General features: G+C 27.7%; 1 protein-coding gene across 3 annotated transcripts in view; it reads left to right on the forward strand.

Moving 5' to 3' along the window:
* The window catches only part of LOC107440258 (ankyrin repeat and IBR domain-containing protein 1), a 33,113-nt gene that overhangs the window by 847 nt on the left and 12,199 nt on the right, over window positions 1–20,067 (forward strand). For all 3 annotated transcript variants that reach the window (XM_043041459.2, XM_016053136.3, XM_071178629.1), the window contains exons 2-18: window positions 496–556; window positions 1,909–2,117; window positions 2,805–3,006; window positions 4,117–4,173; window positions 6,085–6,210; window positions 6,302–6,355; window positions 7,347–7,464; window positions 9,224–9,432; window positions 10,910–10,995; window positions 11,533–11,677; window positions 11,779–11,951; window positions 12,688–12,776; window positions 15,174–15,304; window positions 16,025–16,159; window positions 17,179–17,265; window positions 18,168–18,380; window positions 19,632–19,859. In XM_043041459.2, the coding sequence (XP_042897393.1) occupies window positions 1,930–2,117; window positions 2,805–3,006; window positions 4,117–4,173; window positions 6,085–6,210; window positions 6,302–6,355; window positions 7,347–7,464; window positions 9,224–9,432; window positions 10,910–10,995; window positions 11,533–11,677; window positions 11,779–11,951; window positions 12,688–12,776; window positions 15,174–15,304; window positions 16,025–16,159; window positions 17,179–17,265; window positions 18,168–18,380; window positions 19,632–19,859 (2,241 nt within the window). In that variant the 5' untranslated portion in view covers window positions 496–556; window positions 1,909–1,929. The remainder of the gene's footprint in view (window positions 1–495; window positions 557–1,908; window positions 2,118–2,804; window positions 3,007–4,116; window positions 4,174–6,084; window positions 6,211–6,301; window positions 6,356–7,346; window positions 7,465–9,223; window positions 9,433–10,909; window positions 10,996–11,532; window positions 11,678–11,778; window positions 11,952–12,687; window positions 12,777–15,173; window positions 15,305–16,024; window positions 16,160–17,178; window positions 17,266–18,167; window positions 18,381–19,631; window positions 19,860–20,067) is intronic.

Raw genomic sequence — 20,067 nt, forward strand, 5'->3', positions numbered from 1 at the left:
CTACAATCTCCGAGGCACCAAAGGGAGTTTAAACTTACAAGAAATTAAAAAAAAATATAGTGAGGTATGGCCTTGGTTGGCTATGTATTTATTTAAGTTTTTCTCCTTGTGGGATGTTTTCTTTAGTTTTTTACTGGTCACTGCATAGACATTACAGAAAATTAGCATAGATACAGATACAAAAATCTTTTTCGTACATCTTATCAAGAGCTTAAAAAATTATTATAACAGAAATATTTTGGTTAAAAATTATTACAGATTCTTTATTATTACTTGAATTGCTTTCCACTAGTGTTCTCACCAAAACTCATCATGATTATTTCAAATTTTACTAGAAAGAAATTTCCTGTTGGAAAATTAATTCCATGTGAGAATATTACCATTTCAAGTCAACTGGAATCCTTAACGTGTCATAACCAGACCATAGTTCTTGCAATAAATTTAAAAATGTATATTGGCTGGGAGTTTGCCTATACTCTGATGTTTTTTTTCTAGTTTCTCATGTACCATGACACAGTGTTTTCCAAAACTTGGTGACCTATTTCTTCTATTCCTTGTAAGTTATCAGAGATTTTTATAGTAAAAAAACATACTGATTTTTTTTATACATAAATTGTAGTTTTGTAAATATTCAAAGATTTCAAGAAATTTCATCATTTATGCTCAGCAGCGTAGTTTTAATGTACATTCAAGGGGGGTTATCGGCTGTCTATCCATATATGTATATATATATAATTATGAATGTTTAAATTACATCAAATTAATAATGAAAACTTTTATACCTTCATCCTACTTACGGTACAATAGTTCATTAATCAAGTAATGTTTAATTTTGGAGGGGGTGACCCCCAAACTCTCCCCAAAACTACACCACTGTTTATGCTTTTATTTTGAAAACTCAAGAAGAGTAATTTTATGCAATTAAATTAATATTAAAAAGTTAAAATAATAGAAAATTCATTCTGCATTGAATCTTTTTTTTTTGTAAACTCTTAGTAACACAATGTGATATAAATTTATATAAAAATTTCCAAAAAAAAAATTTATTTAGTCTGCAAAAATGTGTCAAGTAAATAATATTTCACATCAAAGACGCTTGCGAAAACATGAAATTTCCATGCTGCTGATTTAGTCAAATGTTTTATATGTGTCAAATGACATTAGAATGAATTCAAATGTTGTAAAATTTTTTAAAAAGTATGGAGTTTCAAATTCTTTGGATGGGGGTGAAGATGATTTTTTATGGTAAAGAGCACATGAGGATGATGTAAAATCTGTTTGGCAGGAAGAGGGATCTGTATGATGACACTGCTAACGCTATTGAATCCAACACAGATGATGTTCTAGATTTTTTAAATTTGTAGTTTTATGGTATATTTTATTGCGTAATATTTTTTGAAATACTCTTGAGTAAATTGTCTTAACTTTCCTTATTCTTAATTATTTTTCTGAACATAATTTAAAGTATTGTTTTTTTTTTTTGAAAAAACTTTATGTGTAAAGAAAATTTGATGGGAAAGTAAGGTAAAGTTAGTTGCATTCAGCATGTTAAAAATAGTTTTTTATAGAGATAAATCGATACGCAGTTATTCATGTCTCTCTCATATATACTCATTATTGTGCGAAAATAATTTGATACAAAAGTTACTTATTTTGAAGCATTATATTTATTGGTGAAAATAATAATTGAAGTAATAAAAACTTATAACTTTAATAAATGTATAAAAGTTAATAATATGCATGCTATGTGCATTTTAAATAAGTTATTATTCCTTTTTTTTTTTACATTTAATTTTCCTTAGATATATCTCTTAAGTAATTACTAAAATCTAATAATTATACATTTATTTGTGATGAAAATACATCAAGATATTTTTGAAGTGACATTTTTTTAAATTTTTTTTACAGGGTCTTTAATGAATTTCAAAGATGGGGAGCTCCTCTAGTAAATTTAGAAAATATTTACAAAATGGAGATGAATATGCTGCTCTTCAAGTATTTCAACATTCGTTTGAATTACAACATAATCTTGATCCAAATTCTTCATATGGTGATACTCTGAAGCATAACACTCCATTGCATTTGGCTGCTTATCATGCTATGAAACCTTTATTACGGTTTGTTACTTATGCAATATCTAAGTCATTTATGTAAATTGCTATTTTAACTTAGAAATAAATTTTTGGGGAAAATTCTGGTTTGGTTACCTGCAGGGTTGGGTTTTTGACGGCAAAAAGTGGNCATGGTTTAAACTGTCAAAAACTGTCACATGTCAAAAACCTGCCAACCCTGGTTACCTGCATTAATATGATGAACCAGTGAGCGACATGTAAAAAATTAAAAAGTCATTACAAAATCAGGCAATCAAAGGGTAAAACTCCTTACTTCTTCAGGGTATCAAATAAGTGAATTTTTTAAAATTTATTCTAAGTACAAGAACTGAGCTGTTTGGCTTGGCTCTTCTGCAATTTCAGATGGTTCTAATACATACTGCTTTAAAAAATCTCTTCACTTTTTTTGTTTTAAAAATCTTTAAAAAAAAAATTTTAAATTTTTAAATTGTGTATTTTGGATATTTGAATGTTGAAGCTTAAATTCCATAATTGAACTTTGTTATTCATCGTATATTCATATAATTTTGTGTAACTTAGTTGTTTCCAGCAGCAAAATGTCATGATACAGGTTTTAATACTTACTGTTAATACTTGCTACTAGTCACAATTGCTTTTAGTTTAAAAAATAATATTTTCACTGAGTGCTATTTTTTTAATTAATTAATCTTAGCATACTTTCTTCTATTTTAGGATATTCTTGACTAAACTCCAAGGCAATCCTAATAAGCAAAATGCTTCAGGGGAGAGTGCATTGCATTTAGTTTGCCAGGGAGATTCACCTAGGAGTGAAAGAAAAGAACGTAGAGCAATATGTCTTAATCTTATGTTGCAATTATCTTATCTTGCATTTGTATCTTCTGAGGATAAACTTTCTCTAGACTGTTTGGATAATGTAAGATTTTTGTTTATCACATAAACAATACTTCTATTTGTTATTGCTATATCTCTAAGGGTGTTCTGTATTCTTATTATTGTTATTCTAAATTGAAAATTCTAAATTCTAATTTTATTCTAAAAAAATGAATAAAGAAATTGCGATATAGCCACAACTGGCTCTTGCACCAATAACTACTAACTTACTAACTAAATTGATAATTATATGAAAACACATAAACTAATTGATGTATAGCATCAAATGACATACAATTTACACAACAAAGAAATATTTTCCCTAAAGTTTATAAGATTAAGTACTTTTAGAATGCACCTTATTGACTTACTTATCTATTTTTAAATTTTATGCAGTGCAGTGTAAGTAATTTAACTTTTGATGATGAATTTGTATTATTCCTGATTTTTCTTTCTGCAAAGGGAAGCAAATCCTGTGCATTATTTGTTAGTGCACAGAAAGTAACTATAGAACTGTTTTCTTTATTGTTATAAGTAGCACTACTTTTACAATCTCTCAAACATATACCATAAATATATAAGAAAGCTGTTTGATTAGTTTGAAAAATCAGAAAATTTGCTTAGCTATGTATTAATTTTTTGTGATTTAAAGCAAATATGAAATTAAAAGTCATGGTGGCCCAGGGGATAGAGAGTTCCCATTCCAATGAGGTGAACCAGGTTCGAATCCTAGTGATGGCTGGTTGATATGAATTCTGCACCCATCTTGCACCGACCACAGTGCTGACGTAAAATATCCTCAGTGATAGACGGATCATGAGTTAGAGTCCTTTTACTGTCAGGCTGATCATGAGAGGTTTTTGTGGTTTTCCTCTCTATGTAAGGCAAATGTGGGTTAATTCAATCAAAAAGTCCTCCACGAAGATAAATTCCCCCAATACTTGATCCGGGAGTTCCCTTGTCTTCTGGATTAGGTTCAAAATTACAAGGCTACGGGGTTGAACATTGGTAGGCTGTTCTATGCCGATTATAAAAATAAAATATTAAATTAAAGTTTGAATATTTATAAATTATGGCTTATATTTTTTTGCTGTGTATTTTGCTAATTATGTTTTTATTGCTTTGTCATTAAATATTTGATATTGCTTTGCAGGAGGGTAACACAGCTCTTCACTTTGCAGCAGCATCTGGCTTAATGAAATGTGTTGAAGTATTAATTTATTTTGTTTTTCTTCATTAGATCAAAATTTTATTTGCATATCTATTAATTGTAAAACTGTTTTTCATTTCCAAAATCTTTTCTTAAGCCTCTGAGGCTCAACAAAAAAGGAAGAAAGTCATATAAACAATCACAGTCCCATCAGATCAGTTTATGCTTAGAGAGCTACTTATTTCCATTTTTCTGTAGAATCGTTTGTCTGCTAATTTGTATTAAATGCTATTGAAAGTTTTTGTTTCATTATGTTGGCATGTATGCATAATTTGATATTCAATTATTAAAGTAATTTTTTGTTGTTGCAAATTTCTCTTACAAAACAAAATTATTTGCGATAATAGTTTAACTAGCAATGGATATACAATGATAGGTTAACTAGAATAATAATAGTTTAACAAGTGAGAGCTGTTTATTTTTAATAATATCACCAGAATATCCATATTTATCAAAAGCCTTGTAGCAAAACATAAATCACAGCTCTTGATTTGGGAGAATCAGTCTTCTCTATACACCATTTCTATTTATGATGTTATAGAAAAACTTTTTTCTATGTGGAGAAAAATGTGGATAGAAATGTGACTTTGAAAAAGTTAAGAAGGTTAAGAGAAGTTTGTAGACATGAATATAAATATTTAGTTTTTATCTCTGAGTATTTAATTATTCTGTGAAGGTGAATAAATAAAATATTTTTGACCTAATTTATTTAAAAAAGTTTTAAAAATTTCATTTAAATTGAAAATTATGGGTTACTATGTTTGCACACATACTGTAGCTACAATTTCTTTATTTTTTCTGTACGACACCTACTTAGTAGTGATGTAATAATGGGAGTGCATTTTGAATTTAATTTTAGGGATTTGCAGCAAAGGTATTCAGTTGATATATCATTTTATTTTGTATGTTGATAGTTTAACATTTAAAAAAAACTTCTTCAATTCAACTGGATGATAATAAGAGTTTAAATGCAATAAAAAGTTTTCCGAGTTAAAACAATATTTTTAGTCAAATTCAATTTCATAAGCACAAATATAATTATGTATACATTTTTATTTGCAAACTCAACTTGGTGATTAAATTGTTTGTATCTCATGTTACTTTTTTTATTCATTCTATGTCCATAAAAATGTAAGCATGCTGGTTCATAAATTTTTGAATCACTTTATTGGAGATTTGACAGTTAATCTTTTTTTTAATGAGTTAATCACTTTTGGGGAGTATTTTGGATTTATGGATGATGATTTCTTCGGCAGTGAGCCTTGCACTCTTTCTTCTGATTAAAGCTACTGGGTTATTCTATATGGTCTATTCTCGTGCTGTTTGGTTGGTGTGTGTTTACTGTTATCAATTATTGCTTTAGCTAGCATGTTATTCAAATGGTGATTGATTTTTTTTCATGTATCAAAATTTTTAAGTATGTTAAGATGTATATATCGAAATCAGGTACATTAATCTAATTCAAAAAGTTAATATGTTAAAATTTAAAAAATAAATATTATTCTGAAACAAATATTACCCTGCAATGAGTAAGTTTTCTTCCAGTTTCAACTATTTGCTTAAAATTACTTCTAAAAAAACATTTGTTAACTGAAACTTAATATGCTATGTGTGTATAGTAGCACAACTATCCAGAAATATAAATCGAGATAAATCAAGATTATACATTTTTTTTTAAAAATAAGACAACCATTTCTCTCTCTCTGCTTTTTTTAAAATAATATAAATTATTCTAAAAATTATTGTTTTAATATTTACCAGAATCAAATGATAGAATAGGTATTTTATAACTTGTCAAAAATTTGAGTTCCTACTTTTATAAACTTTTTATTTTTGCTAATCGCTTGTCTGATGAGTAATCTAGTTTTAATATCTCGTTTGTAATATTTTTTTAATATTTTTCCTTATTAGTTACTTGTTTCTCATGGTGCCAACCTGTTTGTTGAGAACAAATCATCAGAAACTGCTTGTGATTTGGCAGCAAAGAATAAGCATGAAGATATTGCTCAGTTTCTTGAAGCTAAAATGATTTTTTTTGTAAGACATTATTTTATAATCTCTTATTTTATAATAAAAGACTTATAAAGTGTCATTTTGTTAAATCATATTTCCTACTTTATATTTTTAGCTTGATACAACTGTGTTAAAGGAATCACTATCTACAGAAGAAGCTGAGGAAGAAGTTAGTAAAATTAAAGGATTTAATTTATTAGATTTAAATTATCCAATCATATCAACTATTATATTAAAATAAGCTATATTTATAATTAATTTTTTTAATGTTACTGAGTAAAACTATATGTTATAGTTTGGTATGCTGTATTTTATATAGTTGATTTAACTTTTTTAAATATTATATTGCCTTGTTATTTTCAATGAAAGCGTTGCACTTATTTATTAGATTAATTGATATATTGTATTATTGAGATAAATTTTTTTAAAGTTTTGACTTTTTTAAAAATATGTCTTTAATTGCTTTTTTATATTGCAGCAAACTGCAAACCTTATAAGTTAAATAGCTAATGCGATGAAAGCAATCACTACTAAAAGCTGTATATTATAAAATGATGATTTAAAAGATATTTTCATATCTTATTACCCATAATTTCTTAAAACATTTGACTTGCATAAAAATTAATGTTTATATAATCATATATTAATTATTTATTATATCTGCTCTTGGTAGCTGAATTTATGGAGGGAACCTGTAATACTATCTTCGTAAATCCAGATTTGTCTGCAACCTCAACACAGTTATACAGTGATTATTGTATAAATTTAGCTTAATATAATCTATATGTAACGAAATTTCCAAGTATAAGGTCTTAATAAATAAAAACTTTGTTTTTCAAATTTCTCTTGAATTTTTAAACTGATACTAAAAAATTGGAATTAATTCCTATACCATTAAGACTATAATCAAGTAACATAAAAATTTATCACAATTTGTTTATTTAAAATAATCTGCAGCAGCTATGCTGGAAGGTTTCTGATTCCAGGTACCTGACTAAAATTTGGCTGCTTTCTTTGTAATGAAATCTCAAACTTTTGAGATTTTTTCTTCTTCAGATTTTTGTTAAATTTTCTATTTTTTTTTTAAAAAGAATTTTTTCTATTTTTTTAATATTTTATCACCACTTGATTGCAAACCGCTTAGATGTACTATTTTTCAGATCACAAGTGGATTGAGAGCTCAAGATTTACTCGAAGCCAAAGATCAACTTTTAGTAGAAACCAGTGATATGCTTCATGTTCCATTGTTCACAGCTGAAGTGCTACTTCGAAATTATGGTATACTTCAAATTTTGTTTGTTTTAAAATCATGCATACTGAGTTTTAAAAAGTTACATTATATTTGGATTTGAGGAACTCGTAGTAGAGCAATTCGATTTGAAAATGATAGTTTACACAGAAAGTCTGCACACACATACAGTGCATTCACAGTGTCTTTTCCTTTTTTTTTGTAGCACTCTATATATTTAATTTATGTAACTTTTTTTCCTCTCTTGGTATTAAACTTTCCACTCTTTCGTTCACTTCAATTCTCATTGTTTATAGGACTTATTTACAACACACTCTTTTTCACATACTTAGTCATCAATTTCTATTGTATTCACATTGATATTCAATAAAATAAGTGTGCTATAAACTTAAAAGTTTTATTTTCATCTAGTGAGATAAATGGATTCAGTCTTTAATTGTGAGGCTTGCATTTAATATTTATACAAATCCATTCTTATACTGGTTCTTAAAATCCATAAATTGTTTTAATAAAAGAATTGTGTGAATTTATATATATATACTACATTAATATGGACCACCATATATGGAGCTTAAAAATAAGGGTCAAAAATTAAAGGGTAAAGTAGGCATATAAAAAGAAGGAATAAGTCACATAAGAACATGCAGTAACAAGCTGCTAAGGAGTATGCAAATTATTTGCAATATATAAGAACTATTAACTAAAGTCTTCCAGGTTATTTAATTTTTACTGTTTTTTCCACTCCTCCCACATGTTTCACATTCATGATTAATATTACTTCACAGATGCTTAAAGTTTTGACCAAAGAGATGGAGACACTTTATGCTGAATGGACCTTCTCAAATGGGAACTCCGAGAGCACAGTCAATTAAGGCGTTGCTCAAACTGCTCGTTGGAGAGCTGAGGGTTCTGAGTTTCATCCTGGTAACCAACAAAACAACAGGTGTTTATATAGGCAGCAAGGTGCATGTTAAATCTTTTGTTGGTTGTGGTGTATTTGGAGAGAGGGGTACCAGCTCATGCACTGTCTACATTGTCTGTCCATGGTCAAAGTTTCATGGAACTTCTGTCAGGGTCATTAAAAGATAGAGCCTTGAAAATGGTGGTACTTCGCCATGGTTGTGTAATGTGTAGACCTTCTCTAACATCCTGATATATCTGAAAAATATCCTGCTTCCACAACAGTCTGTCGTAAATGTGTAACATGAGTGGAAATGCAATAAAAATAAAAACCTAGAGTAAGTCTTATTTATTGTCCCTGTACATTAATTATATTTTACTACTCCTTCTAGCAACTACAGATAGCATTCTATGATCCTTTGTTTCTAAGTGGTATTTTAAAAAAAGGGGTATTTGTGTGTCTGTCCTTTCATTTTATACACATTATATAAAAGCCCCATGTAGCACCATGGGTGTGAGAAAATTGTAGAAAAGTATTCACATTTACATAATAATTATTATACTGTTAAAACAATTTCAAATATCTTGATCTATACTCAAGGAATTTGATATATATATTTTTTAATACTGGATCTTTATATCAATTATAAAATACAAGTACTAAATTTATATTTTTAATGTTAGCAATTTTAAAGCAATTTTAAATGGAGAATTCTACAAAAATTAATTATTTTTTAAATACTTAATCTTTATTTTTTGCTATTAAAATTATGAGCTTAGTCCTTTTGAAAACATTTTTTACTCTTGATATAATGCTCATATAAATGACATTTAAAATCACTTACTCTCATAAAAATCTCCAGGAACTAACCTTAATATTTCAAACAGAGTGGTCAAGGCAGAGTTTACTGGATGCCTGGATGAGAGATCCTGTTACATGCTGCAATAAAGTTGGCATAACACCTCCATCAAGTGCAGTGAATTTTTCAGCTACCCAAGATTCTTTAAAAGCATGCTGTGAACAGATACAGCAAGAATATCACAATGAGACTCTCAATAGCCCTGTGCACACGGTTGTTGTCAAGGAAGAAATAATGGTTAATATCAATTGTTGGTATTTAGTACTCATTATTATTATTATTATTTATTTTCCATACTTTATGTTACTATAAAGTTTTTACTTAGATCTAAATTACTGGTGGAACAAAATTAATCCTTTCTTTGGTAGTAATTTTCGTGTTACGATAAGGCTTTTATATTAAATTTTTTCAGTATGGTATATGGATGTATATAAATTTTTATTTATTGTATATTTTTTTTAACAAGTTAAGCAATATCCTTGATAAAATTTATGTAATTTTGACGTCAACTGAAATATTTAAGAATTGAGGGTAATACTTAGTATAATCTCTTTTGATGTAACTTTTTGGAGACATCTTTTCATGTAATAGACTCTACCAATATTTGTAAGACTTAAGTTTCTAAAGATAAGTATTTAAGATTTTTTAGTATGAAATAGAGAATATATATACCAATAAGAACAAATATTTTTCTCAGAACTCAACACCAAAACAAAATAGGTCAAAATTTCAAAATGCAGCCTAGTTAATGTAGTGGGTTTAGTCTTTGCCTACTATGGAATGGGGTTCAATCCTCTGCTCTAAAAGCTGGGTGTCTAATCATGCTGCTATTTCCCCAGTTGTGTCCTTAATGGTTTTGAATCAAATGTTATGTAATATCCCAGCTGTTTCTGCGCCGGAAAAGTCTATGCAGGGGAGCCTGGTGTGGTGGCTGGGTGATTACTACCACCATCTACTCTCTGATCTAACATGCTGTAGTGTTGTGCAAGCATGCACCAGTATTGTTAGGTCCTCAAAGATAGTTTTAAAGCCAAATTATTTGACTAGGTGGCAATCATATCAAAAAATTTTTCCTCCTCTAAAATATAAAGGTCTTATTTGAATAATGAGTTGACTCTATGTTTTTTTTTTCTAAAAAGAAGAGATAGCCTTACATTATATGATAATAATATTTGCCTTATTTTAAAATTAACATACCTCCAGCTTATTTTAACTGCCGTTGAAAATGTAAAAATCAAGCAAAATAGTGAAAACAATATACTCAGTAGAATTTTAGGCCTTGTATTTTAAAATGAAAAAATGTGGAGTTGACTCACCATTTAAGTAAGGCTTACTTCTAATAGTTTTATGAATAAAAGTCAGAGAATGGGATTGTAACAAATAGTCCTAATATTGATAAAATAATGAGTTTTTAGAGAGTTCTGTGAAATTAATGAACTATCCTGAAAAATCTCTAGTGTTCCAAACTATTATATTGTGAAATTTTTGAATGTTATTATTTGTAATTCGTAGATTGAAAATTTTTATAAAAATGTTTCCTTTAAGCGATAAAGTATATGAAGATATGACAATTTCAGAAAATACATCTTCATTGCTTTAGATTTCACCGGTTTGTTTTAATAGCATATTAAACAATTTATTATATTAAACGTTTTTATAGTTCATATAATGACAATACACTGTAGTAAAGAACTGAAAGAGTTATTTCTTCTAGTGTGGTATTTGCATGAAAGATATGTCTACAGAAGAAACCTTGCAAGTACCTTGTTTACACCAGTTTTGTCAAGAATGTTGGAAAGAGTAAGCTGCAATCAAAATATAAGTTATTATAGTCAGTTTCTGTTAAACATTTTATATTATGTTCCTATTCCTGTTTTATATTATGTTTTTATAAATTTTATAGTACATGTTTAATATTTTAAGTATAAAAAAATGAATGTGATGCTTACTTTTGTATTATCTGTAACATTTTATTTTTATCATAAAATGTTTTTTTTTTTGATGCAAATTATGTTTAGTTGCCGACGACTGTTCATTTTGTTGCCGTATACCTTTTTCCACTTAGAAAACACTCAAAGATTTTCACTTAGTAACTTCATCTACTGAGATCTGAATAAGTAAAAGACTTCACAAATTAAATAATGTTGGTTGTTAAACAAGATTAAAATATGAGCTTTCCTTAAAAACTTCTCCCACTAAAGTCTCTAAATATTATTAAAAGTTATGGCATTAATTTATTTTCATAATATTTTATTATGAAAACAAAATTCTATTGCCCTTACGAAAATTACTTTTTTACTTAATGCCCTATTTACTCTAGATTCCAATTTTAAACAGGTATCTTACTATTAAAATAAGTGATGGTGATACACAGAAAATTCTCTGTCCAGCCTTTGAATGCCCTTTCATCGTTCCTGTTGATGTCATAGAAAAAATTGTTTCTGAGGAGATGATTAAAAGATACTCACAATTTGATATTAAGGTATTTTTCATATTTCATTTTCCATTCCTAGTATTAGAAAGTAAATAGTTGTTGGTTTTAAGATTTCTTTGTAATGCAAATAATAATAAAATTTTTCTTAGGCATTTGTTGAAAGCAATCCAACTATGAAATGGTGCCCCTACCCTGCCTGCGCTATGGCTGTAAAACTTCCAGAAACAGAGAAAATTAGTGAGGAATTACTGGCTATTTCGTTCAGTACTCCTCCATCACTATCTCATTCAGTAGATTGTGGGAATGGACATTATTTTTGCTGGTAATTAATGATAATTGTTTTCCCTGCGTAATTGTTTTTTTTAGGAAAAGATGAAATATCAAAACTAAATTGAAATATCAATACTAAGTTAAGTGACAAAACAATAACAAAAAAAAATAAAATAAAAATAACATAACAAAAAATAACACTAAGGAAACATTACCTTTACCTTACAAATTTTTTTTTTCCTTGCCTTCAGCTTTGATTGAAATGGTAGTTTTATTTTTCTGTAAAATAATTTATATGAAATATAAATATCTGTTTAGATTTTATTAATCTGCATTAAAATTAATTACTCAAATAACTTTGGTACTTAAAGGCCAGGATATTTAGCTTCTACAATATTTATTGACTATTAGAACAAGAGTGATTTTGCAAATGAAAAATTATGCTAAATTAATGCACTGAATATCGAAGCTAGTAACATATTTTAAGTTTCATGTTATTAATATGATTTTCTTTTCTAACATAAAAAGTAAACTGAAAATTGATAAAAATGTTATGTACTTAAAAATTACTTTTTGTTCATTTCTTGAATTTTCTTCTTATTTTCTAATGCTTTAATGTAAGTGCTTATTTTCTATTTAACTACTTTAACTAATTTGAAAATGTTGAAAGGGGAATAAGATGTTGCAATTTGATCAAAAATCAACATTAATTAAATGAATTACTTATTACTTCCTTTTAAAAACTTATGGCATCTCTCAAGTAAAAAGTTTATTTTATGGTTATTTAGGGAATGTTTGGGAGAAGCTCATGCTCCCTGTGGTTGTGAGAAGTGGAAGGAATGGCATAATAAAATAGCAGAAATCAAGCCACAAGAATGTAAGAATAAGAATTTTTGAATGCATGCTCTGCTCTCTGTTATGCTATTGCTTTCAAGAATATAATTTCAAATTTTTTAAATATTACTGTGCAGTTACTCAACCATAACCACGTATGCAGAATATTAAGTTTCTGATTACAAAAGTTTCTTACACTCTGCTTTAAAAGAATAATTTATCATAGGATTCACCTAAGATTTACTCCATTCCTTTAGTTTTTAGGAAGCGTCTTATTGTTTGGCTAACATTAACCATCAATAATATAGTTTGAAGTGTTTCTAAAATTAAATTTTTATAAGTTGCAGTAGAACTTTGTATGCTCGAAGTAATTGGAACATGGTGCTTGCGAAAATTAGACTTGCAAAACATGAATTTTTACAAAATTAGTGTCTCAGAAAAATCTTCTTAACCCTATTAAGGAAAGAAATCAATCAATTTTGGAAAGGGCAAACCCAACAAACAATTTACAAATAGATAAAAAATAAGCAAAAGAAGTGGGCAATGAGTAGGTTGTGTCTTAATGCTCAGAGAGGAACTAATACATGATTTGCTATCCTTGGTTCTTAATGGTAGAAGAAAAGGTAATACTNGAATGTAAGAATAAGAATTTTTGAATGCATGCTCTGCTCTCTGTTATGCTATTGCTTTCAAAAATATAATTTCAAAATTTTTAAATATTACTGTACAGTAACTCAACCATATGTATGCAGAATATTAAGTTTCTGATTACAAAAGTTTCTTACACTCTGCTTTAAAGGAATAATTTAGCATAGGGTTCACCTAAGATTTACTCCATGCCTTTAGTTTTTAGGAAGCGTCTTATTGTTTGGCTAACATTAACCTTCAATAATATAGTTTGAAGTGTTTCTAAAATTAAATTTTTATAAGTTGCAGTAGAACTTTGTTTGTTTGAAGTAATTGGAACATGGTAAACACGGTGCTTGCGAAAATTAGACTTGCAAAAACATGAATTTTTACAAAGTTAGTGTTCAGAAAAATCTTCTTTACCCTATTAAGAAAAGAAATAAATCAATTTCGGAAAGGGTAAACCCAACAAACAAATTACAAATAGAAAAAAAAATTAGCAAAAGAAGTTGGCAATGAGTAGGTTGTGTGTTAAGAATGCCCAGAGAGGAGCTAATACATGATTTGCTATCCTGGGTTCTTGATGGTAGGAGGAAAAGAGGAAGATTTAGAATGACATGGCAAATAGAGATTTTAAGAAGGTACAATTTAATGGATTTAAGAAAGGCAGAGATGGACTAAGTGTTGTGAAATAGGCTGGCAGCTTTAGTCACAAAATGGGTTGAAGGGCCTAAGTAAATGTTTGTGTATTAACTTATTTTACATAATCAACATTTTATTATGATTTATCTTATACTCAACACTTTTAACAATAAACTTTAAAAATCTGCTCAGTAATCAGATTCTTTTAACAGAACTAGCAAAACTTTAATTTCACAGAAAATTGTAGGTCAAGCAGGATAAAAAGTGTTTTGTTTCTAATGATCTTAAAAGAAGCAACCCTATCATAATTGAACTAGTGATTAGTTGGAGATTATCTTATATCAGTGACTAAAAATGCATGCTATTATAGTGGGTGCAATACTTTTGATGTTGATAATAATGGAGTTACTCTAAATGTAAAAAAAAGGTTCTGCTTTTGATTATTTGGTGTGAAATACCTTAGAAATAATGTTGATTAATCAATGAATCTGTGAACAAAGACTGTGAATCAAACAAATCTCTTGTGATTTGGAATAATCACAGCGCATTATTTGCTGTAAAAAGTTGAGAAAAAAAAGAAAATACATATGTATTAAAAAAAAATTTGAATGTGCTTCACATATCAGAAATGTTTCTTAGGAAGAGAATTTATTAATCAATGATTTTATGTCCACTAAATTAAAAAAAAATTCTTTGATTAATTAATTTAAGAAAGGAATTTAACTAATGCTGAAATTTTTTTTACAGGTTTTTCTGATTAATAAATATTTATTTTGTTTCAAACATTTAATGTATTGCTTTTTTTAAAAAAATTATAAATATCTTGGTAATGCATCAGAAGTTATTTTTTTTAAAGATTTTTAGCTAAAGTATTTAAAATTAAATATTTAAGTTAGTTTGCTTAATTGTTATTATTATTAAATTTAATTGATTGTTGACACAGGAAAAATTGAAAACTCATTGACATTTAATATAAGATCAAATTTTCAGATAAATTCACATCAAGAGTATATCCTGAAGTGAAAAGTTCAATTTTTTAACTATATTTTTTTAATGTATTTATTTTAATTGTTTATTCATATGCAACTATATCGCCTAATTTTTGTTTATATGTTATTTTTCAAATTTTTTCACAAATTCATCATTCTTGTTTCTTTTTTGCCCATTTTAGTAAAAAATACTTATGTTGAGACAGAACAAGCTGAAAACTCATTGTGGTTAGTTACAAACTCTAAGCCGTGCCCTAACTGCAAATGTCCTATCCAACGCACTGAAGGGTGTAACCACATGAAATGTACTAAAGTGAGTTTCAATAATATTATTACTATGTGTTCTTACTGTTTAAAAGTAACATCTTTGGTTGTTAAAATAATTTTTCTTATTGCATTGCATTATCCATTTTAAATATTTTTTAGAACCCGAACGTTAAGGACTGCAAAAGTGCTATATGAATCTTCTGTTCCATGTTAACCATAAGATAAAATTTCTCACCAAGTATCAACATCTTTAAGAGATTGTACTAAAATCTCATCTAAAAATAAAAACATGTTATATTTATATAGGCGTGTAATAAATTTCCTTGGGGCTATATCTTGTAAAATATTTGTTCTATTTGATTTTTTTTTACTTGAATGTTATAATACCCAGTCAGGTAATAAATTCAGGTAGCAAATAAAATTTTAGCTAGGTACCTGGAATTGGCAAGGTATATGATCCTATTATCACCCGGTACCCAGGCCCAACAAAATTTTTGGATCTAGTACATCTCTAGAACTAACATGTTTTCACTCAGAACTTAAAATTGGGTTTGACATTGTTGTAGCTTTGATTTTTTAAGCTCTTATAATCTAATGTAATATAAAGTTTCACAATTGCTATTTTTTTAAAGTTAAAAAATGTATACTTCAAAACAGTTATTCATATCTTGATCAATGTTTAATACAGTTTCATTATTGTTATTATTCATACATTATGAGGTATTATACAGATTATTTACAAAGCATTTTTATATATTTATTTCAGTGCAAATATGAATTTTGTTGGGTGTGTTTAGAAGCATGGAAAAAACACAATTATGGAACTGGTGGCTATTTCAGATGCAATCGACATGACGCTGTAAAACGTGCAGAAGTTAAGACAGAAGCTCTAATAAATGAAGTAAATTCCCTTTATAGTAAATTCCCTTAGAAGTCACAAGAATGAAATGAGTCCAAAAAACAAAGTGTATCATTGTACTGCTGCGTTCGAAAACAGAACACAACATATAAAGCTTAATATTTCAGCTTTTATACATTGTGTTTTTAATTAAGGTTGTATAGGATAAATAGTTACTGAAATACGAGTGCTAGTCTGAAAATAAGTTTTTCTCTAGTTTCCCTCAGGAAATTGAACAGCAATGATGTAAACAAGACAGTAGTTGAATGTGAAAGAAACCCATACAACATTGGGTATTGTTAGACCATGATCAAGCAGATGGTGCTGACGTAGTGCGTGCACAAAGTTGAAGTAAGTCTGTCAGTTTGGTCCTAGAGTTTTGGAATATGGAACAACTTTGAGCTTGAGGTTGGAATTATCAATGCTGCCCTTTACTGTTGTTGGATGACTAAACGAATCTTGGCGACACCATTGCAAAATTTTGCTTTGTATGTTGTTTAAATGAGTGCAAAAATTATTTTGTGTGAATTATGTTTTAGATTTATAGTGATATATTTAAAAGGAAATTAAATAGTCTTGTTAATAAAAATTAAGTCCTAATAAATAATTATTGATGAAACCCTATTTTTGGTCAAGTGTTTGTTGATCTGGGTACATGCTGCTTGTTTAAGAGTAGTTAATAATTATAAAATTTTCATAAAATAATTGCCTTGTGAATGAAAATGATATAGCTATTAAGTTAGTTCTCCAATTTACTTGCACAATTTTTATTCTGTTAAAATATCTTTGGAATATTTTTTGTAGTAAATTGAATTTCATTAAAATGTTTTTTAAAATGAAAGAATTTTGAATCATTGCTTTAAAAGCCTGAAAAAAATTATTGATAAATAATTATCGATACCAATTTATATTTTTCTAAAATATTTCAGTTTTCTTTAATAATGTGTATAAATATAGTTATGAAGTCTCCTTAAACAGCAAAATGTGGTATTTTGTATTAATTGAGATAAATTTAATTTTAGGCTGAAGAACATAATAAACATATGCAGGAGCTTAAAAGATTTTTACAGTATTATACAAGATTCAAAAATCATGAAAATAAATTCAAAGTGAGTATTAGAATGTTTAATATTATTAATTGAATGGCACTGATTTGTACTTTTACATTCTTTTGTAGTGTCTTGAATCAGTTTTAACAATTCATTGATTTTATATTTTTTTTCACTTAAGTTTTTCTTTAAAATTTTAGAATTAACTTATTTTACTAGATAATAAATTTTTCATAATTTTTAATGTTTATGGATTTATAAGAGTTCTGTAAGGTTTGGAAAATGTTTGAAAACATTGTTAATTATTTTACTAAAATTTACGTTTTCCTTGTGTAAAGGATTATTAAGTTATTATTTTTTTATGTTTTGTTTTTCATTAAATACCATTATTGTTGTCTTTAATGATTGAAAAATATGGTGAATGAATATAACTAATTTTTATGCAATTGAAATTCTCAAAATGTTTGACAAACCTTCATTTTACATATGTATTTATATTTCAAAGGTTTTTATATCTGTTTTAATAATCAATTATTAAATTTTTGAAAAAAAGGAAGTAGTTTTTTTTGTGTCATATAGTCTTGTAATTTTATTACCAATTATAAAGTTATGATAGAAAATAACAAATCATAAAAATCAACAAAATTAAGAAAAAAAAGAAAGAAAGTTGAGTAAATATTAACTACTTTACCTATCATTTTCACTTACATTTCTGTTTTGAATTTCTGTAATTATATATAATTTTAAAAACCTTATATATGAATGTAGCTTAACTTTAAATTGAAAACATATTTATTTAATGTTTTCACTAGCCAGTAATAATATAGAAGTTAATTAACTGGGGAAGTAGTCATTTTTTATCCTCTTCAAAGATTAATAAAAGAAAATATTTGTTATATTTCTTAATTCAAGCATTGTAGTCACAAACTTTTAATAATTTTTTATTGCTGTTATAAATTTAGTATGAAGAGACATTTGTGAAGCCCATGCAAGAAAAAATGAATATTTTAGTGGCAACCTTAGCTATGACATCATCACCCGAAGCAGACACTTCCTTTTTAGAAGACGCAATATACGAGCTTCTTCGAGCAAGGCGTATCTTGTGCGGCACATATGTACATGGTTTTTATTTAGAAGATAATGGATATAATAAAACTATATTTGAATATCTGCAAGTAAGTATTAAATTTAGTTGAAAAAATTAAATTAAACAAACTGTTTTACATTGCTCACTATTAAAAAATTTAATTTAGTTCCGCATTAGCAAAAATTCTTTAAATATGCATAAATTTAAATTATACCAAAGAGTTTATTTAGAACTCAATAAAAGCTGGGATTGAGCAAAACTAATTCTTAACTTTTTATGTTGCGGAATTAATTTTGTTCATTTTAGGTTTTTAAAGGAATAAGAATCTGGAATGGACAAATCTGGAAGTAGTGAAATTTTTTATTTTGTGGCGAAAGCTAAGTTAACTATTAACCGAACTTTCCTCATAATGCCGTTTCATCACAGCTCAAGATATTTACAAAAACCGGCTCATAAGCATGTAAAAAGGTTTTCCCTTTCTCAATCATACACAAAGCTGAGCCTGTTATGTAAAAGAATAAGTTGAACCGCTTTCCTTACTTAGGAGATCACCTTTCTTATAAGCATCCAAACACAAGTCAATCATTTTGTTTTGCGATGAAAATAGTTATTACTGATACTAATGATGAAGAAGAAAAGAGAATTTGTAACACTTTGGAGGAAACATCTCAAACATCACATTTGGTGTTTATGCATGTTGTTGAAGATGTTGAACTTTGTGGTCTAATACCAGTGGAGTAAATGGTTGCGGAAACTAAAAAAGATCAAAATGATAACGATGAAAATGATGTAATGGAACCACAACCAGAGCCAACATTTGCAGAAGGTCTGAATGCCTTAGAGACAAAAACTTCCTGAATTCACACTAATTTACAGGAAAAGAACAGAAATATGTCATAAATGAGTGTATTTAAACCAAAATTTTCATTTGTTTAAAAAAAATAAATGTGTATATTCATATTTATTTTATATTGTAAAAATTTTTACGTTAAGTAGGTACACTTTTCAATTAAAATTTTTTATACTGATTTTAAATTTATTTTCAAATCCACTTTTTTTTATTATTCATACTTTTTCTACTCGGTATTTTATATTGACTTGCATTCATAGTTTTCCCATATCTATCGTTCACAAAATATCTTTTAAGGAATAATCGATCGATGTTCTATTGTATTAGTTAAATTTCTGTGATAATGATTTTGGCAACAGATGCATGCTAATATGGGGTTAAAATATGTAACATGTTATATTACTATTTGTAAAGTGTGTTTTATTCTATTAAATTTTTTTTCTAAATTTTATCGATGTATAAAAACATTTTTAAATATCTGTTTATCAGAAAGAACTGGAAGAGGTGACGGAAAAGCTGTCTGAGTCAATTACTCATGTCTATCTACAAACTCCTCAATCCAAAGTCGTCCAAATGACGACATCTGTTAAAAGAAAAAGACTTGATTTGCTGAATGCAGTTCATAAAGGTTTGACACCTCCTGAAACACCAACTAGCCAACGTAAAAAGAGAAGGAATCGTTTACCTGGTCTAATGGGGATGGATCCTGTTGAAGATGTAAGTAATAAATGCTATTGGTTTCAGCTAACTGTATTCAAATAAGTGTTTCATTTGATTGTAAGAGGAATGCATTAGTAAATCTTAAATCCTTTTTTTTAAAAATGAAATTGTACTTTGAATTGCTGTGTAATGCATGGAACAATGTTTTAAAGAAATAAAACTCACTTATATTAATGATTGATAAACAATTAGAACAGTCAGTGTT

This window comes from Parasteatoda tepidariorum, chromosome 3 (assembly GCF_043381705.1).
Source record: "Parasteatoda tepidariorum isolate YZ-2023 chromosome 3, CAS_Ptep_4.0, whole genome shotgun sequence".
Classification (NCBI taxonomy): Eukaryota; Metazoa; Arthropoda; class Arachnida; order Araneae; family Theridiidae; genus Parasteatoda; species Parasteatoda tepidariorum.